Source organism: Marmota monax, unplaced genomic scaffold (assembly GCF_021218885.2).
Source record: "Marmota monax isolate L192 unplaced genomic scaffold, Marmota_monax_Labrador192_F-V1.1 WCK01_AAM20220418_F8-fsc00062, whole genome shotgun sequence".
NCBI classification, from domain to species: Eukaryota; Metazoa; Chordata; class Mammalia; order Rodentia; family Sciuridae; genus Marmota; species Marmota monax.
In genome coordinates, this window is record NW_026695221.1 from 10,354,269 (window position 1) to 10,381,723 (window position 27,455).

The 27,455-nt window shown below is 44.9% G+C and overlaps 1 protein-coding gene and 1 non-coding gene across 9 annotated transcripts in view; both read right to left on the reverse strand.

Moving 5' to 3' along the window:
* Positions 1 to 27,455, reverse strand: part of Pknox2 (PBX/knotted 1 homeobox 2) — a 277,182-nt gene that overhangs the window by 2,814 nt on the left and 246,913 nt on the right. For all 8 annotated transcript variants that reach the window (XM_058575290.1, XM_046432801.2, XM_058575289.1 and 5 more), the window contains 5 exons: positions 24,290 to 24,419; positions 23,736 to 23,833; positions 22,814 to 22,933; positions 2,078 to 2,154; positions 901 to 1,079 (listed from right to left, as the gene is read on the reverse strand). In XM_058575290.1, coding sequence (XP_058431273.1) covers positions 901 to 1,079; positions 2,078 to 2,154; positions 22,814 to 22,933; positions 23,736 to 23,833; positions 24,290 to 24,419 — 604 coding nt within the window. The remainder of the gene's footprint in view (positions 1 to 900; positions 1,080 to 2,077; positions 2,155 to 22,813; positions 22,934 to 23,735; positions 23,834 to 24,289; positions 24,420 to 27,455) is intronic.
* On the reverse strand, positions 5,664 to 5,770 carry LOC124085262 (U6 spliceosomal RNA). The gene has a single exon (XR_006849385.1). It is a non-coding gene; the product is annotated as a U6 spliceosomal RNA (small nuclear RNA).

A 27,455-nucleotide genomic window follows, 5' to 3' on the forward strand; every position in this document is an offset into this window, starting at 1 on the left:
CCAGAGAGTTAAATCATTAGCTCAAAATGACACAGTCAGCATTGAGAGTTGGGATTGTCTTCCAGATTGGTCTAGCCTAAAATCAGTTTCTTTATACTGTAGCTCATAAGAGCCTACAACAATATACATGCATGTATGCACTAAGGCTTGCATGCACACACGCACACCTCCAACCCACTGCCCACGCAGAGCTATCTTCACATGCCAAGTTCTAAAATGTCTAGCTGATTGAATTATTCATTATGCACTCGGCGACTGGCAATTACAAGAGTGTGTATGGAGGGTGTGATGGAGAAGCTGGGAAAACAAAACTTCTCCTGGCCTCTGTTCACAAGCCAGCTGCCTGCCTTGGTATTTATAGATGGCCTTGGTCTTGGGGATCCACACAGACACAGACTGTGTTGAGGAACTTGGGGAGGTGTGTGGGAGTGAAGAGAGGGCTCTGCTGAGCTGTCACTGACTCAGATGACCACTGACTCCCACACATCTTTGTGAGATCACTTTGAGCTTGTTCAAATGTGTGCCCGAAGCAAGGTGTGGTAGCACATGCCTGTAAGCCCCGTGACTCAAGAGGCTGAAGCAGGAGGATCACAAGTTTGAGGTCAGTCTCCAACTTAGTGAGTCTCAGCTACTTAGCGAGACCCTGTCTCAAAAAATTAAAAAAGGACTAGGGATGTAGCTCAATGTAGCTCAGAGGTAAAGTGTTCCTGGGTCCAATCCTCAAGACAAAAAAAGGTGCAAAAGCATCCTTTCCTTTAAGGTTTTGAAGGAGATCAGGGAGGGCTAATCATTGTGATAGAGCAACAGTGGGGGCCTAGGTAAGGAGACAGTCCTTGAATCTTTGCTTTCCAGGAGCCCCAACCTGCCCCTACCTAGGGTACCCTTAGCCCCAGTTCTTACCATCAGGGTTTGTTCCTGGGGCACCACCCTGCTGCTGTAGCACTCCCGCAGCAATGGAGTTGGGCCAGAATCTTTGGGTGGGCCGGTGCTGAGACTTGATCTTCTTGGCTTTGGGGGCAGGGTCTGGGTTACTGGCATCAAGCATGGGCTGCAGGATGCGCCTCCGGGCATTGATGAACCTGCCCAGGGGTAAAGATGGAAAGCTGGTTAGTAGGTGGTGTCTGGTGTGGGGCAGAGAGGGCAATGCTGCTCCCAGATACAATTAGATAGAACAGATGGGGTTTTGATCTAAGGGGTAAAGGCCCAGCAGAGAGAAGAGCTCCACATGTTGAGGAATTCTTAAAATCACCTGGGGGCTCGGCAACCAAGAAGCAATATGGGAAGAAAGCCTGAGGAGGATTTTCTCATGAAGATCAAAGGGAGATCAGTAGAGGAAAGGGTCCAAGGGATGGGAGATGGGGAGGGAGGGGGGAATGCTGGGGAGTGATATGAACCAAATTATGATGTTATATCATGTATTGTATGCATGTACGTATTTTAATAACGAATCTCATTATTATGCACAACTCTAATGCACCAATTGAAAAATTGGGGGACGGGGAATCCACCAGGATTGAACAAAGGAGAACAGAGCTGTAGCCATAGGTAGCAACTTCTGACTTTTCCCCAGAGAGCTGAGGGCTTATATCAGGGCCCCAACAATAAAGTCCATTCCCATCCAGCTCAGGCAGATACAGAGAAGGCGAAAGCCAAGATCCCTGTGGCGTCAAAATGGAGACTCTCCCTCCTCCTTGCCATTCCTAATGTTGCAGAATGTTTTAGTTTCAGTTCACACACAGGTGGTGATCAGATGACCACGGGCTGCACCTCCTATCTATAGATGTCTGTCTCAGCAGTCAGCGGAGCTGGATGCTCAGGTGTGGTTGGATTTTCTATTCAACAAGAAGCTTCCAGGGATGAGCCTGGAACAATTTCCCAGCAGAGGGCGCTGAGAAGCTGCAGATGGAGCCATGGGTACTGGTGTTGATTCTGGCTCTCTGCATTTAGTTCAAATGGGAGGGGGACTGGCCTGGCAGCCGGGCTGAGACTGAGGCAGGTCTGGGCTTTCTATCTCCTTTCCCTTGCCGAGCCTGTGGCCCCAGGTCCCGGAGGCTTTGGGCAGGTGATGCTAACTCACCAGTTGTTTACTTGCAGGAGGGTGAGGTTTGTCTGGGCTGCGATCTGCCTCTTCTCATCCTCCGTGGGGTAGGGGTGCTGAAATGAGAGGTGAAGGGCTAATGAGGGGAGGGCACCTGGGGGCCAGGTTCCCTAGAGACCATGCCAAAGTCTTGGACACAGTCTTGGGCCAGTTGTTTGGAAGCCCAAACAGGGGAAAGTTTATTTCCCCAAAGACAGTGAGCGGGCCTAGGATTTGGCCAGAGGCTAAGCCATGCCTAAGGCTCCACATTCAGAACCACCTGAGCCTCAGCCCCTCGATGGACAGCAGGAATCAGTGCAATACTGATAACTTCCGAGGCACCTTCACATCCTAGTCACTTGATTCAGCAGACAAGCAGGCATTCTCAGTGCTGGGATTTACAATGCCCTTAAAAGCCCACAAAAGGTGGTAAGCTGGGTGAATGAACCGATTCATTTTAAACTAGCTGATATTTACTGAATATCTATCATGCCTACTTATGCTAGGCATTCTTAGAAGATAAACATATTGCTAATACTATTGGCTTAGGACTCTATAGCCTGTGAAATGCTTTCATGTGCTTAATTTCTTTTAGGCAAGCCTTTCATTCAAACTCTCAGCTAGACAGGTTAGGTATTGGTATTCCCATTTTTTTTTTTTTTTTTTAATTTTTTATTGTGGGTTGTTCAAAACATTACAAATTTCTTGACATATCATATTCCACACTTTGATTCTAGTGGGTTATGAACTCCCACCTTCACCCCATACACAGATTGCAGATTCACATCAGTTACACATCCATTGATTTACAAATTGCCATACTAGTGTCTGTTGTGCTCCGCTGCCTTTCCCATCATCCACCCTCCCCCCTCCCCACCTCTCCCCTCCCCTCCCCTCCTCTCTCTCTACCCCCTCTACTGTATAACCCTGAGGGTCTCCTTCCATTACCGTGCAATTTACCTTCTCTCTCCCTTTCCCTCCCACCTCTCATCCCTGTTAAATGTTAATCTTCTTCTCCTGTTCTTCGTCCCTACTCTGTTCTTAGTTACTTTCCTTATATCAAAGAAGACATTTGGCATTTGTTTTTTAGGGATTGGCTAGCTTCACTTAGCATAATCTGCTCTAATGCCATCCATTTCCCTGTAAATTCTATGATTTTGTCATTTTTTAATGCAGAGTAATACTCCATTGTGTATAAATGCCACATTTTTTTTATCCATTCGTCTATTGAAGGGCATCTAGGTTGGTTCCACAGTCTTGCTATTGTGAACTGTGCTGCTATGAACATCGATGTAGCAGTGTCCCTGTAGCATGCTCTTTTTAGGTCTTTAGGGAATAGACCAAGAAGGGGAATAGCTGGGTCAAATGGTGGCTCCATTCCCAGCTTTCCAAGAAATCTCCATACTGCTTTCCAAATTGGCTGCACCAATCTGCAGTCCCACCAGCAATGTACAAGTGTACCCTTTTCCCCACATCCTCGCCAGCACTTGTTGTTGTTTGACTTCCTAATGGCTGCCAATCTTACTGGAGTGAGATGGTATCTTAGGGTGGTTTTGATTTGCATTTCTCTGACAGCTAGAGATGTTGAGCATTTTTTCATGTACTTGTTGATTGACTGTATGTCCTCCTCTGTGAAGTGTCTGTTCAGGTCCTTGGCCCATTTGTTGATTGGGTTGTTTGTTCTCTTATTGTCTAATTTTTTGAGTTCTTTGTATACTCTGGATATTAGGGCTCTATCTGAAGTGTGAGGAGTAAAGATTTGTTCCCAGGATGTAGGCTCCCTATTTACCTCTTATTGTTTCTTTTGCTGAGAAAAAACTTCTTAGTTTGAGTAAGTCCCATTTGTTGATTCTAGTTATTAACTTTTGTGCTATGGGTGTCCTATTGAGGAATTTGGAGCCCGACCCCACAGTATGTAGATCGTAGCCAACTTTTTCTTCTATCAGACGGCGCGTCTCTGATTTGATATCAAGTTCCTTGATCCATTTTGAATTCACTTTTGTGCATGGCGAGAGAAAGGGATTCAGTTTCATTTTGTTGCATATGGATTTCCAGTTTTCCCAGCACCATTTGTTGAAGATGCTATCCTTCCTCCATTGCATGCTTTTAGCCCCTTTATCAAATATAAGATAGTTGTAGTTTTGTGGATTGGTTTCTGTGTCCTCTATTCTGTACCATTGGTCCACACGCCTGTTTTGGTACCAGTACCATGCTGTTTTTGTTACTATTGCTCTGTAGTATAGTTTGAAGTCTGGTATCGCTATACCGCCTGATTCACACTTCTTGCTTAGCATTGTTTTTGCTATTCTGGGTCTTTTATTTTTCCATATGAATTTCATGATTGCTTTCTCTATTTCTACAAGAAATGCCATTGGGATTTTGATTGGCATTGCATTAAACCTATAGAGAACTTTTGGTAATATCGCCATTTTGATGATGTTAGTTCTGCCTATCCATGAACAGGGTATATTTTTCCATCTTCTAAGATCTTCTTCTATTTCTCTCTTTAGGGTTCTGTAGTTTTCATTGTATAAGTCTTTCACCTCTTTTGTTAGGTTGATTCCCAAGTATTTTATTTTTTTTGAAGATATTTTGAATGGAGTGGTTGTCCTCATTTCCATTTCAGAGGATTTGTCGCTGATATACAGGAATGCCTTTGATTTATGCGTGTTGATTTTAAATCCTGCCACTTTGCTGAATTCATTTATTAGCTCTAATAGTTTCTTTGTAGAGCCTTTTGGGTCTGCTAGATATAGAATCATATCATCTGCAAATAGTGATAATTTAATTTCTTCTTTTCCTATTTTTATGCCTTTAATTTCTTTCGTCTGTCTAATTGCTCTGGCCAGTGTTTCGAGAACTATGTTGAAGAGAAGTGGAGAGAGAGGGCATCCCTGTCTTGTTCCAGATTTTAGAGGGAATGCCTTCAGTTTTTCTCCATTCAGAATAATGCTAGCCTGAGGCTTAGCATAGATTGCTTTTACAATATTGAGGTATGTTCCTGTTATCCCTAGTTTTTCTAGAGTTTTGAACATAAAGGGATGCTGTACTTTGTCAAATGCTTTTTCCGCATCTATCGAGATGATCATATGGTTCTTATTTTTAAGTCTATTGATGTGGTGAATAACATTTATTGATTTCCGTATATTGAACCAGCCTTGCATCCCAGGGATGAATCCTACTTGATCATGGTGTACAGTTTTTTTTATATGTTTTTGTATCCGATTCGCCAGAATTTTATTGAGGATTTTTGCATCTAGGTTCATTAGAGATATTGGTCTGTAGTTTTCTTTCTTTGAAGTGTCTTTGTCTGGTTTAGGTATCAGGGTGATGTTGGCCTCATAGAATGAATTTGGAAGTTCTCCCTCCTTTTCTATTTCCTGAAGTAGCTTGAAAAGTATTGGTATTAGTTCTTCTTTAAAGGTTTTGTAAAATTCTGCTGTATACCCATCGGGACCTGGGCTTTTCTTAGTTGGTAGTCTTTTGATGGTTTCTTCTATCTCCTCAATTGATATTGGTCTGTTTAGGTTTTCTATATCCTCCTGACTCAATCTGGGCAGATCATATGACTTAAGAAATTTATCTAAAAAATATGGAACGCTTCACGAATTTGCGTGTCATCCTTGCGCAGGGGCCATGCTAATCTTCTCTGTATCGTTCCAATTTTAGTATATGTGCTGCCGAAGCGAGCACTCCCATTTTTTTTATGTTCATTTTTTTTTCAGTTGTAGCTAGACACAACACCTTAATTTATTTATTTTTGTTTATGTGGTGCTGAGGATCGAACCCAGGGCCTCGCACGAGATAGGCGAGTCCTCTACCACTGAGTCACAACCCCAGCCCTTGGTATTCCCATTTTGCAGATGCAGAAATGGAATGACTCCTGCACTGTCACTCAAATGGTAGATATCACTGACTCAGTTCTTCTGATTGTGGCCTGGTCTTCTTCAGAATGTCACTTTGTAAAACTTAGTCACTGTCTTGTGGAGGCGGCAAGTGGCACAGGTGTCTTGCATAGTCTTGGAACACTCCAGTCCATGCATTGACTATATGTTTGCTCCTTCTCTTAGACTGTACTTCTTGAGGATGGAATGTATACTTACTAGTGTGTCCCCAGCATCTTGCACATATAAATGACTGCCGAGTGAAGGAGAGCAAAAACACAGCAATAGTTGCTGTGATTTGGGAAATTTGCATTAGAGAAGCTCGGAGGAAGGATAAACAGGTGGTGGCCAGAGTGATAGGGAAAGACTGGGTCATATTAAATAATGGGAGGGAGAAAAGTCCTGAGCCCACTTGGTGGTGAGCCACAGATGACGAAGGCTATGTGTCTCTGGGTCTCAGCACTGTGCCTGGCACCAGTAGGCATCATAAATATCCAAATGGGTGAAAGCTTTGTTCTGGAAGCTAGGAGTGACCTGGGGGCTTTTGGAGCAGAGGACCAAGCTATCCAGCATCCGCAAACCATATCATTCCTTTCAATTGGGCTGGTAATAGAAAGTGGCACTAGGGTTTTCTGAAGTCCTCAAGATTGGGACTTACAACCTTATGCCTAGCTGTGAGATCTCCAGCAAGTCACACAACCATACAGCATAAAGTCACCCAACGGCTAAGTGAAATGATACTTGTAAAGCACTCGATAAAAGGTAGCTCTTCATACTATATTATGGGGTGATGTGGGGAAAGTGTCTAAAGCTCTCTAAGGAAAGAGTCTGAGGATGTGAGGGCGATCTGCCTGCGACATCTGTCACCCCACTGATTGCCAGGTTTGATTTGGCTGATCTGGCTGGCTAGGTAGGTGTCCCCTTCCTCCTTCACAGCTCCATGTGCATCCCTCCTGAAGCTGCACGCTTGGTTGAAGAGGATTTACCTTCCCCCACAGAGGAGGACCATTCTTCGGTCAAGGGTATACAAGTAGCTGTGCTCCCCTGTTAGAACCTCCAAACAAGCTCTCAAAGAGTTTGAGATCAACAGCTTGGAAGTACTCTTATTATCAGTGACAAAGGAAAGCAACCTCTTCAGTTGGCCTCGAATCCCCTGACTGAAGCAATTGGGATCATGTGTTGTTTTAATTCACACCTCTGACCCTGACTGCCACACCAGGGCAGCTGTGACTTGTGATTCATGCAATATTAAGATGCTAACAAGAAGTAAAGCACATCAGTGTTAAGGAAGCCAATTTCATGCTAATTGGGAAGGAGAGAGGGAGGCTGGGAGGAGAGACTTCAGGCCCCACAGGGTAGGGAAGCAGGGATTCTGGGAGTTTTGACATTCAGAGACTGAGGGATGCTCATGTCCTACCCCCAGCTCCGTGCGTTTCCAACCTTCCTATCTTTGGGAAGGAATGAAGCAGCTTCCCTATCCATGGCCATCAGATCTGTGAATAAAAGTGTCCCCTCTCATTATCTACAGGGATTGGTTCCAGGACTCCCACAAATACCAAAATTCATGGATGCTCCAGTCCCTAATATAAAATGATAGAATATTTGCTCAGAATTTGTACACATTCTCCCATTTACTTTAAACCATCTCTGGATTACTTACAAAACCTTATACAATGCTACATATATAGTTGTTAACATCATATTGTTTAGGGAATAATGACAAGGAAAAAATATGAACATGCTCAGTATAGACACAGTTTTTTTCAAATATTTTCAATTCATAGTTCGTTGAATCCATGGATACAGATCCTGCAGACTCAAATGCTGACCATATGACAAAAATACAGTAGTGACTTTTGGGCTTTCACTCCATGTACATGCAGAACCCTCACTGGAACGCGTTTCCACCTTTCCACTGCAAGCTTTTCTGAGCTTCCAGAAAAATCTCTCACAGGTCAAAGCCTCAGGAAGGCCTTTCCCAACTCCCTGATACAGAGCCAGTCACCATTGCTCTGAATCAGTGCACCAAGCACCCTACAGGTAATGTATTCTCTCCCAGGAGTCCATGAGCTGCTCTCAGGCAAGACCAGGTCTCATTAGACATTGTCTCTCCAGTGTCCAGATCAGTGATGGGCAGAGAGGTCATGTTCAGCAATGGGGTATTAACACATGAGCCAGTGAACATAAGAAGGAGATGTATACTTGTTTCCTGAGCAAAGCTCGCCTGGCCTTGATGACCAAGCTGGGTCATCAACTCAGACAGGTTGGATATCTGCTACACCTTAGGTGCCAGAAGGGAAAGATATTTGACATTCAGAGCTCACAACTTAGATGGGAAGGGAAAAGGGGTGGGGGGACATCTCTATTAAAGGACAGTTCATGCTAAATACTCCTTGGGAGGTTACAAAAAAACAAAAAAAGGTAGGTTGGACTGGTCCAGAAAGGTGAGACCTGAATTGGACTTTGAAGAGTGGCCAAACCATTCAAGTAGAGGAGGGGGGCAGTATTCCAGGCAGGAGGCTTGTACTGGGACTTAAACCAGTCAGTTGATAATCCCTTCCATTGATAAAGGACCCCAAAGGGGGAAGTCCCCAAGCCTTCCCTGGAAGGATGGATGATGTTTGCTGTCTCTAAGGAGGCTTCTGGTGCTTTCCCCATTGAGTGGATGTCACACATAAGTTAACATTCACCTGTCTCACAGAGAGCTATAAGAGGCAGTGCTACCAAAGACTGGCTAGTTGTTCTTATGGATAAGGGTATAAGCCTCTTACTATCCCCTAGAACCGTCTCCTCTCCCTCTCCCTCCTGGATCCAGCATTTCAGGAGGCACGTGGTGGAGGCTGTGGGTGAGTAGCAGCATTTAGCCCAGCTTTGGGAACAGGTGTGTCGGCCAGAACATTCCTGGCTCCACTTCTGAGTGGTGATGGGAGCAGTCCAGCTCATACACGCCTCAGACCACATGATTCCTGAGGACAGAGTCAAAATAGTCCTGGCCCTGGGACAGACTGTGATTGGGTCAGTGCTACTTTTAGCACAATTGGAAAAGTCTGGGGCCAAGAATGGGAAGAGGAATGAAATGAGATCATGGTAAGCCATTAAGCCATGGTAGCTGCTCTCTGATCATTAGTTGGAGGAACTCCTTTGGAGATGGATGGGAAGGACCCAGGTAGCAGTTCTCTGTAAGCAAGTGATTTGTTCTTGGAAAAGAGGTACAGAACATACTAGAAAACTCCAGATCCTTCTAGGGCCAACCTGAAGACTCCCATGGCTGGGCAGTGCCACTTGGCAGTAAAGAGTCTTTGGAGACGGGTTCTAGACCTGCCCCCACCTTCTGGCTATTGTTGCTTTCTGTCTTCCAAACTTAGCTTTCTCAGCTTAACTTGGAAATAGCAAAATAATGTGCACCTCTGGACTTGAGGGATGACTTAATGAGATGACGCAGTGCGCATACATTCTATTGATTCACTCTGTGCAATGTTCCGAAGCCTCCCTGACACCATCTAGTTGAATATTTAAGGTCTCCAGAGCAGAGAAATGTGGTATTTATATCAAGTAGGTGTTTCAATGCACCATGGTTGCCACTAGGAAGTTCCTCTGAAATCTAACCTAAATTCCTTCCCAGATTTCTGTGACACCTCCCTCTATAGCTCTACAACCTGAGTCTCATCTGGGCTCAAATGACGCTGAGAACAGTTTTCAGTTTGAAGAGTGAGTTTTTCCTGAGTCTGGTCAGAAGTGAGCTTAGCTTGTGCTGGTTCCTAGGTCTCTGGCTACCTTTTCAATCAACACCCACCCTGAGGTTGTCCTTCCACATCCTAGTCCATGCAAGTACCACCACAAGGCTGGCCAGGTCACCAAGGGGCATGGTACATAGGAAGCAGTAGCCTGTAGGTATCAGTAGCCCCTGTGTTACTGCTGGAGCAGGGCTTGGAATCTGACTCAGAACAGAGAACCTCCTGCTCCCATGGCCTGCCACCGCCAGCTCTGCTCTGGGTCCCATTGCTCCTCTTACTCCTGACAAGTGTGGGGGCCACAGGCTGCTGTGTGCCATCACTCTGTGAGCATGGCTCTGCTAATGAGGGGCTTGAGACCATCTAGAGAAGGGCAGCCAGCTGGGGGAGGGGCTCTGAGATGGCCACAAGTCATCACATCCAGGATGCCAATGATTTGGGATGCACTCTGAGTTCTAAGATGCTAAAATGGAAAAAGCAAACCTTTTAGAAGAAAGAAAAGCATAATTATTCACCCATAGAATTTCTCCTTCTACTATAGTTACCTGTGTTTAGACCTTCCATTCTTTCATTTTCTCTCATATTTTTATTTTACCCCATCTCCCTTGAGATTGTGTACAGTTAGAAAAGTACAAAGACTTCAATGTATAGTTTCATGTATTTGCAAAGCAAATACCCATGTAACAACAACCCCTCAGGTCAAAAGATAAGATTCTACCAGCATCCCAGGAGCCCCCCTTCTACTTCTGAATTAACTCCCCAAAAATATTCACCCCAAAGGTACCATGACTTTTATGGCAATTACTTTCTTACTGTATAGTTATACTATCTATGTTACATCCTTCCACATGATAGGTTAGTTTTTCCTAGGGTTTATATTAATGGAATCATTGACCCATGAACTGTAGATGTTCATCTTCATTGCTGTATACTTTTCCATCGTGAAAATCTAATGCCCTCCATTCTTCATCCTCCTGCCATCTCAAAACAATTCTCTCTTCCTCTGGTTTCCATTTCAATCCATTTTTCACACTGCAGCAAGACTGGTCCTTCTTAACTCCCCCACCTTTACCCCTGCTTAAGTTAAGTATCTGGATGCCACTTTTAGAGCTCTAAGCCCTCCTATGTAGGATTCCTCACACTGTAACCGTAACCTATTGAGTTATCGGTCACAACAAATAATATGATGCAAGTCTTCTTTGTCTTTTTTGAGAAAAGGGACCATGTCTTTCTTTTTGAATGCCCACCCCCACCATCAGTTCTGAGAATGCCTGGCCCATGGTAAGTGTCCAATGCTTATTTGTTGACTTGGAACAATCGTGGTGGCTTGGGGCTAGTTGCTACTTCTCACCTTTCCTCTGAGTGTGCCTGCAGTTGTGAAGGTGGGTGGATGGGGACATCAGTGATTCAGACTCCCCTGGAATTCCACCTAGAGGCAGGTTGCACATCTGTGGTGGGGGAGGACGGGGTACTAAGAGTCCATCCAGGCCCACTGGCTGCCTCTCTGGAGGGTTATGAAGAGAGCACTGTGAGAAGTAGGTGGGAAGGAACAGGGACTCCACACCCAGATGGCCTGGGTTTGAATCCTGGTCCTGCCTCTCGGCAGCTCAAGATCATGGGCAAGTTTCCTCTCCTGCAAAGGGAAATCATTCCAGCTGCCTCAAGGTTGTTACAGGGATTACGAGAGTTAATAGTATTTGAAAAGTACTTAGAACAGTGCCTGGCATACCTTGTGAGTGTTTGTTAAAAAATAAATAGATAAATAAATATTTGGCTGGATGCACATGGCTCTACGTCTGAACAAGCCTCAGGTTGTCTCCTGGCAGATGGCGGGGCCTCCCAGCAGCCCCCTCTATGTTCATATCACTGTGCTCTTGGGCTTTATTTCCTGCATGCTCCGGGGCTGCTCCAGGCCCTCTGCACATGTGATAGTGCATTTTTTCCCAACCTGGGTCTCAGACTTCTTGGGGGATGCTGTGAGGATGTAAATCTCCCACAGCATTTTCAGGTGAAATCTCTGAGAGCTGCAGACTCCCATGGGGTGTCCCAGGACTCAGTGCTGCCTGGGGGCCTCTCACACTCCCTCCCTTCTCAGCTTGCCCATCCAACCTGCTGTCAGCAAGGCCCAGTCTTAGATGGAGATGCACCAAGCTTCCTTCTTCCCTGCAGACTCACTGCCAACGTGGCACACATCCTGGGACTGTGGCTATGCCTCCGGCACTCTGCCATCTTCCCTGGGGAGTCAGAAGGCAGCTTCTCTCTACATCCCTTCAATGAAGGGCAGGTGGGAGAAAACAGTCTCATGTCACAGGCAGGAATTAGAGGCCTAATGAATCTCTGGCACCAAGAGATGGTTGCAGCCAAGAACCCTGCTGGCCTGACTCCAGGCTCCCAGTGCAGTGGTACAGATGCCTGAGCAGCCTCTGGTGGGAACTCTGTCCTGGCCATGACAAGGGGCCATGCATGTTGCCAAGTTCCAAGGGTGAGAATAAGAAGATTTTATGATCAGAACACCTAGGAGGAAGCCCATTTTGAGGCTAGCCTGGGCAACAGCAAGACTCTGTCTCAAAATAAAAATAAAAATGGTGGAGGGTGTAGCTCAGTGGAAGAGTGCTTTTGGTTTCAATCCATGGTGTGCAAGTGCATGAGCACATGCGTGAGTGCACGCACACACACATAAATAAATAAATATCTAGCCATCCTTAAGGATCAGCCTAGATGCAAGATCCTCCACCAAACCCTGCTAATGAAATATCAAAATAGCCCTAAAGGTCCCTGAAGCCAACCTCTTGCATAGTTTAGGAGCCCTTTATACCAGCATACCCCAAATAAGATACAGATGTACAGAGACAGTGATGGCCTCAGCCTGAGCATGTCTTGGTGGGGTGTGGGATGGTGAGAGTCTCCTGGCTGGTCTTCAGTTGTAAGCAGCCTCACGAGTTCACTGACATGTTCTATGTGTGCCATCTTGAAGAAGGCAGGCACTTGGCTCTGAGTATTACCATCATTCAGTGCACAGCCCTTTGCTCGGATGTTTGGGAAGATCTTTCTATTGAGCTCAAGTCTGACTCCCTACTCATCCATCCAGAGAATCCTGCACGAAGTTTACAAGACCGCCTCTGACCTAAGAATAACGGTTGCCACCTCTAATGGATGCCAACAGCTTTTGGCTAACTTTGAACACTTACAGTGGGAAGAATACTCTGCTGAAGTACTTGATGTGTATCCTCATTGAATTCTTTAGGCATTTAGGTAATAGGCATTATTATTTCACTTCACACAGGAGAAAAGCTGAACTCAGAGGGGCTAATACAAGTAGTAAAAGGCAGATCAGAACTGGGACTCATGACCCGCATATCTTTAATCAAGGCTACTCTACCTCTGCTGACGTCCACCTGTCAGGCCCTGTGCTTTATAATATATAATTGGTCACCTTCACCTTAGATAAGTAATGCTCTCTCCACTTTATGAGGGGGAAATCAGCTCTAGAGTTCACAGACCTGATCAAGGTCAGAGAGCAAGTAAAAAATGGAGTCAAGTCTGGGCATGGTGATGCACGCCTGTAATCCCAGCAGCTCGGGAGGCTGAGACAGGAGGATTTTGAGTTCAAAGCCAGCCTCAGCAACAGCGAGGTGCAAAGCAACTTAGTTTACAGGAGGTGCAAAGCAACTTAGTGAGACCTTGTCTCAAAATAAAATACAAAATAGGGCTGAGGGATGTGGCTCAGTGGTCAAGTGTCCCTGAGTTCAATCCCTGTACCCTGCCCCACAGAAAAGTGGAGTCAAGATTCATTTCAGTGTGAGTGCCTCAGTAGCCCTTGTTATCCTGTGCCATACTGCCTCAGGTGAACAGGCTTCTTTTACTTTTATTTTCCACAGGCCAACCATGCCCCATCCCCTCAACCATTCCTCAGATGACATGCTTCTTGTTGGTCACCTGAACAGATATTTCACCATGTTGGCACTTTTTCTCTAGACAGGACCATCAAAGGACCTTTTGCAACCCAATACTTGGTTCTGGTTACACTATTAGGGACATGTTTGACAAGCACAGGTGGCCAAATGTCTCCGGCCTATCCTGACTCCTCCATTCTCAACCTCCATGAGTGTTTTTGGCATTTGTAAAATAGCACTTGATTCCACCATAGTTGACCTTTCTTGACTTATATGTATACACTTTTTTTTTTTTTTTTTTTTTTTGAGACAAGGTCTCACAGTGTTGTTCAGGTTGGCCTTGAACTCCTGGGCTCAAGCAATCATTGCTTCAGGCTCCTGAGAAGGACTAGGATGCTAAGCATGCTTTTATTTATTTATTTATTTTTGCAGGGCCTCATGCATGCTAAGCAAGAGCTCTTCAACTGAGCTACAATCCCCTGTTTATGTGTATAATTATTCCCCTAATTAAATTACCAGCCCCCTGAGTGCTAAATCATGTCTCATACCTGAAACTTAGGTGTTAGTAAACAGATATGTTATTTAGAACTCAGATCACATTTTCCTATAAAACTAATTTTTTTCAAAATATTTTTTAACTTGTCAAAGGACTTTATTTATTTATATTTGGTGCTGAGAATCAAACCCAGTGCCTCACACACGAAGGCAAGCGCTCTACCACAGAGCCATGACCCCAGCCCCAGAAATAAATTATTTTAATAACAGTTTTCCTGGCTAGTCCCAAGGCCAGTTTGGTTAAAGGTCTGTGTTCAAATGAGGGAGGAACTGCAAGGTTCAGAGGGACAAACAAGAGACCTCCCTCTGCTTTCAGGAAGACCGTGCTAGACCTGGGCAGCTCTGAGATTGGTGGGTGCGGACTGTCTGTGTCTCCTTTTTGTACCCTGTTGACTTACCAGTGCCTCTTCTCACGAGCCACAGGCTCCACAGGCCTCCAGGATTTCAAGGTCAAAACCCCTGAAACTGTGTCCATGATGATGCAAATAAGGCTTTCCTCAGAGTCTCAAAAGAGGCAGGGGCCTAGAGAAGTTTGGAACAATTGCTAGAAGATTCTCCACTGGCACCCCATTCAGGCTTTCCTCCTCAAAATGCTGTTAAAAAGTGTTCTGCTACAAGCACTGCTGTTCTTCACATGAAACTGATTTTAGCTGAGTGGGAGTAGAAAAGCAAGATTTGAACTAATTCATTCTAAACTGTGAATGAACGGCCTCTACACAGGCATCTGCTTTTTACAGGGATTAACTTAAAATGGGCATCTGATCAATGGAATTTCATTCAGTGTGAACAAGTTAAAGGGAAAAGTAGCAGACAAGATACTCTGGAACAAGAATGGGATCAATCTTCCTACGCCATTTTCTTGCTTTTTGTAAGGGGTTTTTACTACTCTCTACAGATTTCCTAATAGTTTCAAGATTTTGCTCAGCATTTTCCAGGATTGGGCATATTATGAAGACTCCTGGGCAGGGCACTGTGGTGCACACCTGTATCCCACAACTTGGGAGGCTGAGGCAGGAGAATCACAAGTTCAAAGCCAGCCTCAGCAACTTAATGAGGCCCTAAGAAACTTAGTGTGACTCGGTCTCAAAAAAAAAAAAATAAAAATAAAAATAAAAAGGGCTGGGGATGTGTCTCAGTGGGTTGCATCCCTGGTACCAAAAAAAAAAAAAAAAAAAAGACTCCTGGGGTGAGATTAGAGGCATCTGTATCAGTGGCTATGCCTGTTTCAGGTCAAGGTACCTTCACATCCATCATCTCATTTCATCCTCACAACAACTCTATCAATTGGGTATTGTGATCCCATTTGACAGCACAGGAAACCAAGGCTTAGTAAGGATAAGTAACTCATTCCATTTCTCCAGAGGCCTAGAGTGGGTGGTGAAACTCACCTGGTGGTCCTGCCACCAGGTACTGTGTCCTTTCTATATACCACATTCTTACTGTTTGTAGGAAACATACTATTTCTAAGCCAGGTGGGCTGGTAGATCCTGTCATGGGGACCTAGCTATATAATTCCTTCAAGACTTAACACGGTGTCCTGCACAGGGAAGTGGTGAGGCATGCAAAGAATGTTTGCAGCAGCAGCAACTGGATGGATTTCACCTCCACGTGCCCTCCTTGGCCGGAAGCCCTGTTCAGGGCACAAGCTGTACCTGGGAATGCAGCCACTCTGTTTCCCCTGGTCAGGGTGAGTCCAGCATGTGAGGTGCTAGGGTTGTGGGGAAGATAGCTGGGAATCTGGTGAAGAATCTGTAGGATAAGGTGGAACTCAGAAATCACATGGAGTACATGAATATTCATAGCAGCATTACTTATAAGCCAAAAGGTGGAAACTACCCAAATGTCCATCAACTGGTGAAGAAATAAACAAAATGTGGCATATCCACACAGTGGAATATTACTGAGCTACAAAACAGAATGAAATGTTATAACATAGATTGCCGAGGTCTAGCCCCAGCGTGGGGAGTGGGGGTTAGATGAACCTTGGAAACATGCTAAGTGAAAGAAGCCAGACACAAAAGATTACATTATATGATTCCACTCATTTGGAAGGTCTGGAATAGGCAGATGCCTAGAGATGGGGAGCAGATACCAGGTTGCCAGGGGCTGAGGGGTGATGGCTAATGGGTACGGGATTTCTTCTTGGAGTGATGAAAATATTCTAGAATTAGATAGTGGTGATGATTGCACAATGCTGTAAATATACTAAAACTCACTGAATTGTACAGTTTAAAAGGGTGAATTTTATGGCATGTGAATTATGTTTCAATTCAAAAAGTCATAAGAGAAGGCCACCCGGTGCCTTTTATGTACTCAGCATTCTGCCCACAGTTGAGTTCATATGAGGGCCTGGAGCAAGGCCCTCAGTTCTGCTGGCTGGGTAGACATGGATGTGGGGCAGGAGGAGGGGGGACAATGGCAGTGAGTGGAGCACAGCTGGGCCCTGGCTGAGGAATGTGATGATGGGGTGTGTTAGAAACAGTTTCACTGTGATTTCTGAAAACTGGCCCGGCCATACAAAGATCCGAGACCTTTTCCAAGATAGGGCTCTGTGCTTCAGACAGAAGTCAGGGTTCCCCTCTGATTTACCTAGCATGAAAGCTCTGAATGTCTGTGGTTTCTTGGGTTCTATGTGGAGACAGTAAAGCCAAGTGGGTAGGAGGTTAGAGCCCCAGGTCACAGGTTCTGGGTTCAAATCCTATGCGATCTTATTATCTGTGTGACATTGTGAAACGTGTTGCCTTCTTTGGGTCCCAGTTTTGTCACTGGTAAAATGAGGACAGTTGTACCCACCTCCTAGGGTACTTGTGTGGGTTGAAAGGGACAATGTAGTACAGCGCTGACCAGACTGGCACGCTGCCATGGTTGGTGCAGGAGTGACTGCTGTGCTGGAGCTTGGTTTCTTCTCCAGGACTTCCTGAACTGCTCGTGTACTATGGCAGCAGCATGCAGAGAACTGCCATGTCTGGGGATGAAGATGAGCAGAATCACCTGGCAAGCAGGATGATGCTGGGATCTGGAGTGGAGCAGGTGGGAGCCAAAGCTGGGGAGGAGGCATAGCACCTCTTCCTCCATTCAGCACCTCTCCCTCCTCCACAGGGAGGGAGGACCCTCCGCCAGGACTTCCACCTGACCTGGGTGTGCTATGAAATGATTGCTTCCAGCAGGAGTTTAGCTTCTTTCAGCCAAAATGCAAGAGCAAGAAAATGTCACTGGATTCTTTAGGGACTCAGCAGTCAGCAGCAAATGGATGAAACTATCCCAATCTCACTGCAGCCTGACACAAAAAAGGCTCCAGAGGTAACCTCCATCTCAGGAGCTGTCTATCTCTGAACTCATGTCTGTAGCTGCTAATGCCACAGAACAGCGGAAATGACATGAAGCCTCGGACACAGGACAAAAGGAACCCACCAACCAACCAATAAACACAACAACAACAAAAAACAAAACAAAACAAAAAAACCCCTAACTTCTGCCTGCAGAAAAGAAGATGGCAGAAAAACCAATATTTACTATAGAGTGCTCAAAATTAGTATCTATTTGGCCAAGGTAGTAAATGACATAATGCTCTCCATTTCTTCTGTAAACCATAACAATCGCCAGTCATCAGATCCTGATACTTGAGATGAAAGGGCTGCTTTGTAGAATATCCATCAGCCAAATTATCTGCTTATCAGAAACTCCTCAGTGTTAGTATCCAGATTGGTGTATGACAGTTAAAGATGTTATAACAATATAATTTAATGACCTGCCCTGTAAACCAATGAAATATGAGTGCAAAAAGAAAGAGTTCTGTTGCTAAGATAACTAAAAATGCTTTGGAAAATCTTGAAACTCAAATTTGCTTAAAAATGCTAAATATGGAGCGGGTAATAATAGTAATAGTAGGCTCGGTGGTAGAGAGCACTTGTCAGGCATGCTCGAGGACCTAGGTTAAAAAAAAGAAGGAAAGGAAAGGAAAAGCTGAATAGCTAGGATCAGGTGAGATAGATATAGGGCATTGGAATGTACAATAAAAATCCAGAAAGATCTTGTAGCCAGATTAGCTCCCAAATGTCAATGTTCTTATTTCTCTTTAAATAAACATGGAATTTAAAGAAATTTTATTATGGAAAAGGTTTATGCAAGAAAAATGATAAACATTAATTAGAAAAGGACCTTGGTCCTACATCAAAGATTAGCAAATGAATTTATACACATCTTTTAAATTAACATAAAGCAAATCTTTTGAATGGTTGCTCCCCCCCACCCGCCCCCTTTTTTTTAAACCATCTTTTCCAATTATCTAACCAACAAACTAGTTGTCCCAGCTGCACTGGATACAGAACATCTGTGGAACACTGAGGTATGTTTTTATTTTATACCTTCTCCACTCTTCTTTCCCCAAACTGAATAGGTAGGTACTGCATGCCCACTGTGCTGTTACCCTGAGGTTCTCTCTCCCAAGAGTTGTTCTGTCTCAGGGTTGTTTCTCAGAGCAACAATGATAACAAGAATGATTTGGAGCCATCAAATACATTTGGAAGAAGCCTCAAGCCTTAACCCTCTTGTGAACTCCCAATGCCACCTAGTACACTGAGAAAAAAGAAATAGGCTAACCCTTGTAGAACCCAGATTTGCTCAAACATTTCACCATGGAACTCCTTTTTGGCAGCAATGTCAAGGAAAGTCCTATGAAGGTACATACATCAGGAACCAATGCCATGGGGCCCACAGACAAGGGTAATGCATGGTCCCTATTCTTGAGAAATTTAGCACAGAGTCAGAGCCATAAAGAATAAAGATTTGATGCACACACATAGCATGGGAAAGCCACTGCACTCGTCAGTATACTCTTAGGATTAGATGATGGGAAACTCAGCAGGTGTTACAGATCAAAATGACACATTAGCCATCCACCTCTAATTAATTTTCACAAATGTTGGGCTTTACCCTTAAAAACTTGCTCTTGGTTGGCTGTTCCTGAAAGTTCAAAGTGAACAATTTCTTAAATTGACTATATGGTAGACCTGGCTCTTTAAGGATGTTCTCTTATTTAATGTTCACAACCAGGGGAAATAAATATCTTATTCTTTTCAAAGAAATAAAATCAGAGTGATGATGTAGCTACTGCAAGAAATTCAATTCATACCCCAATCTGCTTGGCTTTAAATCCTATCTCCCCTCCCCTGAGCCTGGTTACCAGGAGCCTTTCAGCTTCTGTCCTGAAACTGGGGTCTGGCAGGGAGTGTATGTGTGTGCACATGTACACAGATGACCAGGCTGCTCTGATGATGCCCCAGGTTGTGTGGCCCAGCTGTGGTCTGCAGAGGACAGCCATGATCTGCAGGGGACAGCTGTGGTCTGCAGGGGCAGTTGTGATCTGTAGAGGCCAGCTGTGTATACTTATTACTCTAGAGTGACCAGAATTTTTCGTTTTAAGTTCAGAAGTTCTGGGTTCTGACTTTAGAGGCCTGGCAGCCCATCCCTTCTCATCTCCTGAGGCCACTGTCTTGAAGGCATTAGCTGTAGGAGGACTTTGTCAATACTAAGTGCTTTCTTACTAGCATCTGCAGCTGCAAGCACTTCCAGGCTACAGAGAATAGCAGAGTGGGTGGGTGAAGGCAGGCAGAAGGCTCATACATATTCTTTTGGCAAGACTTCTCTATTGTCCTAAGTGTCTTTATAAAGTCAACATGAGTCCTTTCTTCTCTTCTGTTTGGTGCTCAGCTAATTCTCCTGCCTCTTCTCTTTCTCTCTCTTCCCAAATCCAGTTGGAAGTGACCATAGAGCATAAAGAACAGACCCTGAGCTAGAGAGGATGCTCACAGGGAAAGGGTAGGACATGAACCCAGGTGAGAGGTGGGCACAGCCGGAAGGGACTGAGCTGGGTGACCCGCCAGTCTCAGGCTAAAAAGTTGAGCTGCAGATGGGGAGTGGAAGGTAGCTGAGGTGGTTTGCAGGTGTGTGTTTACAACCATTTAAAAAAATGCAAAGGGTAGTTCCTGATTCCTGGGTTTATGCCAAATCGTATGGTATAAGGGCACTCCTGTCAGGAATTCTCTGAAGGATGAAAGCAGATATTTCATAGATATGAATTCTATGTAGCATCATTGGGCAGTTGGGAGATGTATGCTAATATCTAACCCTACCAACTAAACCATTTCCCAACATTTCAGCTCTTAATGTAAGTACTTGTTGCATTGACCTGGATGTTTTAATGGAAGAGGGTTTCAGATGTCAGCCTCTGGTTATTGTGTTATTTTTAGTTTATGTCTTTTCTTGTGTGTGTGGCCTGAGCAAATTTGAAAAGAAACAGCTGGATGAATGCTTTATAGCCAACTTAATGTTTATACAGAACTTGCTCGGTGAAGATTTGATTGTGATTGGTTCTCTAAACACATACATCTTTGTTCTTCTGTTAAAATAGCATGCCTACAGATCTTGGGCTAGAATGGAAGCATTACATTTTGACCCAAACCTAAGTGAGTAGAATATTTTCTGTATTGCAACATTTACTTCTGAGTTGAAACTGAATTGGATCTCATGGGCTCAAGTTTGCCTGAAGTGTTTGGATACTTCTAAACATAGGGATCCCTTTCTAACAAAAATTAATCAATTAAAAGGTCTTTATGCAAATTAAAAAATGCATGGGGACCAGGGGTGAAGGAGGAAAGGGAATGAGCATTTATTAAGCACCTCAGTGTTCCAGGGTCTTTGTAACTATTTCATGAACTCATTGTGATTTTTTTTTTAAAATTTGTAGTTGGACACAATATCTTTGTTTTATTTATTTATTTTTATGTGGTGCTAAGGATCGAACCCAGGGCCTTGCACGTGCAAGGTGAGTGCTCTACCGCTGAGCTACAACCCCAGCCCTCATTGTGATCTTTACAAGAGTTGAGAGTGGCCAGATTAGAGAATAAAAGGTAAAATCTAGATTTGAACCCAGGTTTGGTTGCCTTGAAAGCCCATGAGCTTTCCATCCTATCATTATCTGTCATCACACCACAATGCATGGAGCCTGGTTCTGATCCATTGAGGGATAGGGTAGCCTGTGCTGCCCTGATTTTGGTTGTGACAGACAGGTCCATGCAGAGATGACAGATCTTTCCCTAGGGAGGCCCTCTTTCTCATGTATGGGATGCAAGCTCTAACAAGACCCTGGGCTTCTGGGGCCATCAACTGGCCAAAGGGATCGTTGGTTTTCTGAAAATTTGGGAAACCAGAACAGACAGGAAACCAGAGCATCACCCCTCGAGATCCAGACTGGACCTGTCCCTGGTTCCCTTGCTTCATTGCTTAGGCTCTAGGATGTTTCTCCAGCTTCCTCTCCTTGCCTTAACCCTTAGTCTTCTAGCCTCTTCTGTCCAAATTAGTGTTCTAATTCAAAACTCCAGATTTCCAAACTACATAGAGATTTAAAAATGAGCTTGTTCAGCAACACACTGGAGATGCACCAAGTCCTGAGAGTTGGGTGGATAGCTTTGGGGAGATGCCAAACTCTGATCCCACAAACAGTGATTCTTCCCATTCTCTGCGCACACTAAAGACCAGCATCTCTAAGACAGAATCCTTAAGACCATATTCAGTCTTCTGCTCCCAACATCTGAGAGCCATTGCTGAGGCTTGGTTTCTGTGGCTTCTGGAGGCTCTCCCATTTCAGATAAAGGGATGTGGATTGACTGATTATTAATCTCCATGGTCCATTTGATTTCTCTCCTTCTCTCTAAAGGAAGATCTCTCTTCATTCCTGGTTCTTCCCCACAGTTCTTGGTCCATGTATCCATAGCCCCTCTGCATTTGTCTTGTATATTCATGTGTCCTGATATGCCACACCAGACTACTGGACGCCTGCCTGTGGTCACAGAATCTGCTTCCTACCCCACGACACACACACGTCAGACCCACACAGTCCTTGGTCTTAATTGCCATAGCCCTTGAAATTAGTGCTGTAGGGGATTATAACTTTGAAGCCATTCCTAACATTCAACCAAAGGCTTGTCTTTTATAGCTAACACCACATGCAAACACGTAACTACTATCATGTTATGTGCACATAGTAGGCATTTTATAAACACTGCATTTAAACCCAAGGAATTGTGCCATTTAAGAAGGTGGGAACTGAGGCCTATGACAGCAGTGGCTCTGTGTCACAGAGCTGAACTGGTTATGTGAAAAAGCCAGGATTCCAGCCTCATCTGTCCTCCAGAGCTGGTGTTCTAACCAAGCTCCCCTAAGCTGTACCTTGTCCAGTGGCTCTAACCCAGAGGGAAATGGATACATACATTGCTTCCCCCCAGCAGAGTGAACTTTGGACCCTGAGAGAGAATTAACTTGTTCTTCCAGTAATCACAATACCTCCTCTTGAACTTTACTCTGCCCACAAAACAATGTTGTACACATGCCCAGTACTGAACTCTTTCCAAAGTGTTCATTCCTATTAGCTCCTTTATTGTCATATATTTTTGAGGCAGTAACAGCAGCAAGTACTAGAAAGCCTCCCAGCTTTAGCGCCCCCCCCCCCCCGCCCCCAAAAGGAGGGGGAGGAGAGGGAGCCTCTCCTGGGCTGGCCTCCAGCTGATATTCCTATCACCCTCTCTGAGGCCATGCCCTGCAGGTCTGGAGATGACATCAGTCTGGCATCCTCAATGTGGCCCCCCACCCCCGCCATACACATTCACACACACTTACCATGAGATGTTGGAAGAGCCAAGAACGCATTATATTGGTGGCATGTTTGGGCAAGACTCCTCGTTTGTTCTTGGACTTCTTATCCTCATTGTCCAGGAGGGAGGTGAGGTCAAGGTTAACCTTCAGGGCATGTGGAGAAAAAGTCAGCTGGGGACCTGTTGCCTTAGAGATGGCGGGCTCTCCCAGCCAACCCCCTTTCCCAACTCATTCCCAGGACCCTGGGAAGGTCACCTTTCCCTCTCCTCCCACATCAGCCCCTCAGAGAAAGAAGATGAGGCTTGGGGTGAGGGGAGAAGAGAAGGAGAAAGAAAAGCTGGAAGGGAGGAAGGAGAGAGGGATGTGAGGGAAGATAGAAGAAACAAGACCATGCAGAGAGTATGGAAGATATCAATTTGCTATTTATTTGCATTTAATAGTTATTAGCATTTCTGTGATAATTTAGAGTTAGCAAAGCACTTTCCTATCTATCGCCATGGTTAATCCTCCAACAACCCTGTAGGTGGTTGGGCTGTGTACAGTTGGTTATTAATCCCCCCTTTATTGATAAGAACTCTGAGGCTCAGAGAGGTTAGGAGACCTATCCAAGATCACAGAGTTAATGTCAGATCTTGTGCCTCTGACTTCAGATCTTTCTATAGATCTACACTCTACACCACTAAGCTACAGAGAGGCTTGATCTGGAGACTAGGAATAGGAAGTGCAGGATCCTTTGATGTAAACTAGGGAGGCAGCAAAATCCCAGGAGCTGATAAAAACATTTACCAGACCCAGCTTCTTATCTGTAAAGTAGGGATAATGATACCTTTTGAGGAATAGTGAGGATTAAATGAATTTATTTGTGTAAAGTGCCTCACAGCTAGTATGCATTCAGAAGTGCCCTCCTCTCACCCATGCACATATACACACATTTACACACACTCACCTGTGTGTTCTGGATCTGGATGGCTCCCTGGGGGATTGCTTGAGTGACCACCTGACCCTGGGAGGTTACCATGGTAACCGGTTGGTATAAGGCTCCACCTGAGGAGACAACCAGTTTTTGGGTCCCCTGCCATAGGGTGGGAGGAGAGAAGGCAAGCAGCGATCCCAATTTGCTTGGCACTGATATGTGAAGACCCTCTGCTCAGCAGCCCTAGGGCAGTGAGGCATCTTTCTTCCACTTGTAGGGGAGGAGTATGTGGGCTGGGGGAATGGTGTCCAGAGTTAGAGCAGAGCCTCTGGTGGGAAGTGTTTGGGGAAAGAGACAATAGCCTTACTAAGTCTTGGGGGAAGGGAAGCATGAGAATTTGACCCAAATTTGTTCCAACCCATCCCAATCAGGTCTTAGCGCCAACCATTTGCAGAACACTGTAGTCAAGAAACAGCTGGAAGCCCTTCCCTTAGTACAGGACATGCCCTGATCCTGGGATTCCTTAGGGGCCACCCTTCTCCCCTGGTGCTCCCCATGAACCCCTGCTCCGTATTCCCTGCACTGACCTGACACGACTTGTGAGTTGACGGTTGTCATGGCGATGTTGCCCTGCTGGAGCGCTGAGGCTGGGACCACAATCCCCTGGGGGTTATTGGAGACTCCAGACATGGAATTGGGGGAATTCTGCAGGAGGTCCTGGTAGAAAGGAAGGCGTGATTTGTGACAATGTCCCAGACAGCTTAGATGGTTCAGGTCCCAGATCTCCCTCTTCTCTTGCCTTCCCTCCTCCCTCCTTTCTGCTCCTCCCCAGCCCTGAATCCAGAAAGCAATTCCCTTGGCTTTACAGAAAGAGTAAGAAGGCTCAGTATTTAAAAAAATAGATAAAACCCAAACCCAAAAGGCAACAATGGTCATCCATTTAACTATTCTGTTCCTCTGACAACCTGAGGCACAAATTGTCCCCTAAACCAGTAGGTCTCACCTAGATTACATTTTGGAAATTCCAGTGATGATGTGTGGGATCCAGCCCCAGAGATTATTATTTAATGGGTGAGGGGTGTGTCCTGGACTTGGGGGTTTTAAAACTCCCCAGGTGTAGCCATGGCTGAGGACTGAGTTCCATCCTCAGCATCTACTCATTCCTCAAATTCAACTGTGCCAGAAGTGTTCCCTCGCCCTTCTCTCACCCAGTGCCTCTCTTCTTCATAATCTTTAGCACACCTCTATTAGACTTCATAATAGGCACAAAGCACCCTCCAGTATTTTATTTTATTTATATTTTTAAGGTGCTGGAGATGAAACCCAGGGCCTTGCCTATGCCAGGCAAGCACTCTAGCACTGAGCTACACCCGCTGCCCTCCAACTTTTACCTTTGTATCCTTAACCCCAGCACATTGTTTTAAAATGCTTGTTTAAAAAATAATAAGATACTGGGGAATTATAGTGGCCAAATTATATTGCTATATCAGGTGCACAAATGAATATGCAACAACAAATCCCACCATTATGTGTAATTATAACGCACCAATAAAAATGTGGAAAAAATAAAAAATAGTAATAAAAAATAAAAAATAGCCTCAGCATAATTTGTCTTATATAAGCCTCAACTTCATTGCCTTCAGCACATCATCAATTCTTTCTATTTTTTCCCTCAGGCTCCCAACACAGAATTCCCTTTGCCCTTCACTGTTAACCAGTAGACAGTCCATGGTTTGTTTTTGTAGTAGTCAAGGCAGCTAAGAAGAGAATTTTTTCTGGTCCCCTTTTCCTCTCATCATTTAACACTTGAACCTTGAACTTGATGTTAAGGAACCTGACAACAGGTGAAGCTTGACTGCAGGCCTCAGGAGAAATGGGCCTCCTTTTCTGGGGAACCTACACAAGGTTCTGGGCCTCAGAGTTTGAAAAAAGGGACCCAGATATGTGAGAAGTCAGTGTCTCTAGATTTGGAGAAAGCAAGAAAGGTAGAGAATGAGAGAGAGAAGAAGGAGGTTTGAGGGAGACCCTCCTGGGTCTCTTGCTCCTCCCAGTCACAATTCTTTATCTGAAAAACCAGGCTTGAACCAGTTAACAGGTCCAATGGCCATATAGGCTGACATTTCAAAGCTCAAATGCTACAATCATAGGTATGAACTGCAAAGATTTAGAAACAGCAAAGCAGTCAAGAAAATAGACTAAATGAGGTGGTTGGGGAGATGACTCCAGCTTCCTAGCTTTTGTTTTAAGACTGGAAGAAACCTGGGTCCTCAGTCTCCAGGGAAAGTCTAGAATTTGAAATGAGAAGACACCTGTGTTTGGAAGAAACCTTGAGCCAATGATTGCCAACCTGTAGTGACAGACAAAGGGAAAGTGTCACAAGGCACAGTACAGCGAGTTTCCTCCCAGATCCTGACACTGAGAATTGGCAGAACTCCCTAGGATATGGAAATAGGTGCTGGTTTCTATATCTCACTGGATTATGCTGATGAAATCCCCTTTGGCATCTGCTCCCAACTAACCTTTTTTTCTTGCCCTGCTGGACTATCCCTGGCCTGAGGACTGGAGAACTAGCACCTATAAACACACAGTACCAGGAGAACTAGAGTGGAGCCCTCCTACCTCCCACCTGCCTCATGGACCTTTGGGTCCCACTACTCACTCCTCCTGGTGAATGAAGCAGGAGGGAGCCTTGCTTCTATTATTGGCTCACCTCTCCCACTGTGACCTTAGGAAAGGGAGAGGGCAGCTCTTTCCTTGGCTTCCCCTTGCTGGGACTCTGCAGAGCTTCCTAATCAATGAGGTTCATTATTTGAGTCAAAACTCTTGGCCTGGTTGTTCATGCAGTTGGAGTCTAAAATTGGGCCAGACATGTAGACACCTAAGAAATTGTAAGAGCCCCTTACAGATACCACATATCCAACTCCCTGAAGTACAAATAAGAAACTGAGATTTAGAGGCTTCAGGGACTTGCAAAAGGTCATACAGTGGGTCAACAGCAACAGGACTACAGCACAGTTCTCCTTTAGCCACAGATACTAAACACCTGCCTTGTGCTGGATTCTGGTATACAAGGGGCCCCCTTGAACCCTAGTCACTGAGGGCAAGGGGAACAGATAAGAATAATCCTAAAGAAGTCCAAAGCAGCATGTAGGCCAGAGAAAAGGCACTGAGTTTGGGAATCTAGGCATGATGCTTCTTTCTATGGGCTTCACCTCCTCCTTTATAAAATGGGTTGGCCCAGTGCTGCCATTCAGGAGCCCTTGAGGTCTGAGGTTTTAGTCATGAGGTTCCTCCAAGTTTGAGCTCCAAAACCCCAACCAACCATTCTCATGGACTGTAAACCAGTCCTGATATTATTTGAAACTGAAGCAAACTTGCAAGGTAAATTGAAGTGAGGAATGGGATCCTCCATGCCACTCACCCTAAAGCCAATGGAATTGACTGCTCAATACTCTGAAATCATCCATACTATGGCGCTCCTCTTTTGGTAGACACATTTGAGAATTTTAAGCATAAAGAGTTGTCTTAGACTTTCTTCACCCCAAAAACATATCCAGAAAGATTAGGAAATTTCAGGCAAAGTCAGTAACATAAATACAAGATGTGTCCCTTGGGATTTAACCAACACACAGTCTTCCAGCCAAAGACAGAAGGGTGAGATAGCACCTGGATAATTCATCTGCTTATTCAAACTCTGGTTGACTCTCTACCCTGTGGCTTGGACAAGTTCCATGCCAGCTCACCCGGTTTAGG